The 2916-nt window shown below is 40.8% G+C and overlaps 1 protein-coding gene across 1 annotated transcript; it reads right to left on the bottom strand.

The window, feature by feature from the left end:
- Positions 1 to 728: 728 nt before the first annotated feature.
- On the bottom strand, positions 729 to 2405 carry LOC131640165 (uncharacterized). The gene is made up of 3 exons (XM_058910572.1): positions 2265 to 2405; positions 1659 to 1730; positions 729 to 887 (listed from the first exon to the last, which is right to left on the bottom strand). Exons 1-3 carry the CDS (start codon positions 2403 to 2405, stop codon positions 729 to 731), a joined length of 372 nt encoding a protein of 123 aa, XP_058766555.1.
- Between the last annotated feature and the right edge of the window lie 511 nt (positions 2406 to 2916).

Genomic DNA, 2916 nt, shown 5'->3' with positions numbered 1-2916 from the left:
ATACTCTTCAGACAATACAGCAAATGGGCCTTGGATCCACAAAATAGTTTTTGCCCTAATTAAAACAAATCTCCATTATACAAGGAACTGATAATAGTAATCATCCAAGACGTCCTTGAACCAGATCAGAATCCATTATTACCAAATATAGCGCATAAGGTCTTAACAGATCATACAATCATAAGTAGTAATATAAAATAGCAAACAGCTGCGAATGCCATGACATCGGCCTTGACATCAGGTAAAGGCCTGCATTAGGAAGCACATCATAACAACAGAAAGTATGTCATGACACTGTTTTTGACAAGATAGAGCCACAATCAGTTTTACCAAAAATTACAGCCAATCAACAACATCTACAAACTCCCCCTTTGGCGAATTTTTGGCTAAAACACTAACAGATGGAAAGCAGATACCAGAGCATACAGCAGCCAACAACAGAAAAATAAATTCTGTAAGAAAAACAGCAGCAACTTGATTCAACTTGATTAATCACCAAAAAAAACAACTACTTAATCAATTGTTACAGAAACCACTTGTCATTGTTAGGGAGAACCAGAGAACACCCAAATAAAGGGAACCAAAAGAAAACCATGTCCAAGTAAAACAAAACCAAAAGATCACCAGAACAATAAGATAACCATTACAACCATTACAATCAACACAACCAAAAACACACACTACTCCCCCTTTTTAGCCACAAAAGGAGCCAAGCACCAGATGAAGATTTAATCTTCAGAGCCAGCAGTACCATCATCATCCTCCTCACTCATCTCTTCATCACTGGAGCTACTAGACTTATAGTCATCCTCACTATCAGCATCCATATCATCATTCATCTTCTCACCATCACCACCAGCAGCATGATCATCATCACTATCAGCAGACTGCTCAAGACTGAGTATAAGCTGTTCAAGCTTCATCTTCCTATTTTCCAGCTCTTTGCAGGTCTCCTTCAGCTCAGCTATAAGAGAGGCTTTGGTCACAGACTTGCTAGTTTGAGATGTCCCAGCAGATGTTGAGGCATCAGTCCTTTGAAGCAGCTTGTAGTGAAAAGTCAAAGCACTTTCCCTTTTGCAAACAGAATCTTTAGCTTTCAAGATGCCAGGGTATTGCTTTAGGATGATTCCACATATTAGGGATGGAAAGGCAATAGGAAGCTTAGTAGCAGAGGTACCTGCATGTCTCATAGTCTGGTCAAAAATATAGGTTCCATAGTCAAACACAGTCTTGGTCCCTATAGCATAAATGAATCTTCCTAAACCAACAGCAATGGTAGAGGTGTGATTGGTGGGCACCCAGTTGGCAGAACCAATTTTATGCAGCAGAGCATACTTAACAGTCAAGAGACTAGCAGACAGTTTGCTTTTGATGGGCCACTTTTTCACCTTACCCCCAGTGATGGTGTTGCAGACCTCATTATCAGTTACTTCAAGCTCAGGTTGAGCTTCAGCATTTCTACCTAGAAAGTGATTGATAACAACAGGGGAGAACTCTATGCATTTTCTTCTAACATAAACTTTATGAAAATCATCTGTTCTACCATCAGCACAGTCTTGAGATAAATTGACAATAAACTCTTTCACAAGCATTTCATAGCATTTAGAGAATTGAGAAACAGTCTTAATCAAACCTGCAGTTTTGATGAGCTGCATTACCTCTTGATTCTCCAGAGCATCATTTGCTAACTCTCTTTCAAGGGCCAGCCTTCTTTGATACACAAATTTCCACTGGATAGCATTGGAAGCATAGTGCAGATATATGTTATCCAAAGGAACATCACGGACCTTTGTAGCAGATTTAGTAACAGCAATTTTCTTCTTGGAGGGGATGTCAGGGACATCACTTGGGACATCAGCTTCAGAATCAGAAATGCTTCTTTCCTTCCTCTTCTTCACACTAACTTTGCTTCCAGACTTTGAGGGTCCAGTAGGGACTTTCTTTATTTTTTCTTTAGTAACAGTCTTCAGAGGAGTAACCTGTGGCTTGAGAGAATGTTGCTCACAAACTTGTTTTCCCTTACGAGCCTTGACCCTGTTGGAGATGCTGGAGATGAGGTCATCATCAGCAATATCAATAGGATCATCAAGTTCATCTAGATCCACCACATCATGCACATTAGGGTTTTCATCTTTCTTAGCAGGAACAGCAGGAACCTCTTCATCTTTCTCAGGAGCAAGAGTCTCATTATTTTTGGAATCAGATGCTTCAACATTGATAGCTTCAGATGTTTCAACATCTTTGGCAACAGGGGTCTCATTAACAGATGTCTCAACATCCTTAGTAACAGGAGTCTCATCATTTTTCTCAGCAGATGTCTCATCATTATCAACAGTTGTCTTAACATCTTTATCAACAGGGGTCTCATCATCTTGCACACCTTGATCATCATCGGAAGCAGGCATTTGGGCTAGAGGAACAGAAATTCCTTCAACTTTGTGCCCTTCATTCAAGATTCTGGTGACCATATTAGCAATCGCATTATGAACATAGGAAGTGCCCTCTCTATGCTGGACAGAAAAGGTTTCTGGGACAGATCCTCCGGTTGATTTTCTTGCATGCATCTTTCTTGGTTGACTGCGAGCAGAATCGGAAGGAGGGACAGAGTTCAATGGCACAACATCCAGCACAACATCTTGATTGCTCACAACATTTGGTGCCCTAGAACCTGATGCTGTTTCAGAGATGGGAGAAGATTTCTTTGACGAAGGACTCTGAGACATGGTGAGAGAAAATGAGAGGCTGGGTAAGGAGTGATGAATGCAGGAACATAGTGAGATAGCGTGAGTGTGGAGGAGAGGTTGTGGAGGAATGGAAACCGTTTGAGTAACTTGCAAGAAGGGGGGAAAATACACTTTAATGTGTAATGATATCCAAGATTTGGAGAGAGAAATAGTGCTGGCCCCACTCTCAATT

Source organism: Vicia villosa, unplaced genomic scaffold (genome assembly GCF_029867415.1).
Source record: "Vicia villosa cultivar HV-30 ecotype Madison, WI unplaced genomic scaffold, Vvil1.0 ctg.002981F_1_1, whole genome shotgun sequence".
NCBI classification, from domain to species: Eukaryota; Viridiplantae; Streptophyta; class Magnoliopsida; order Fabales; family Fabaceae; genus Vicia; species Vicia villosa.
This window is presented reverse-complemented; position numbering and strand designations above follow the sequence as displayed.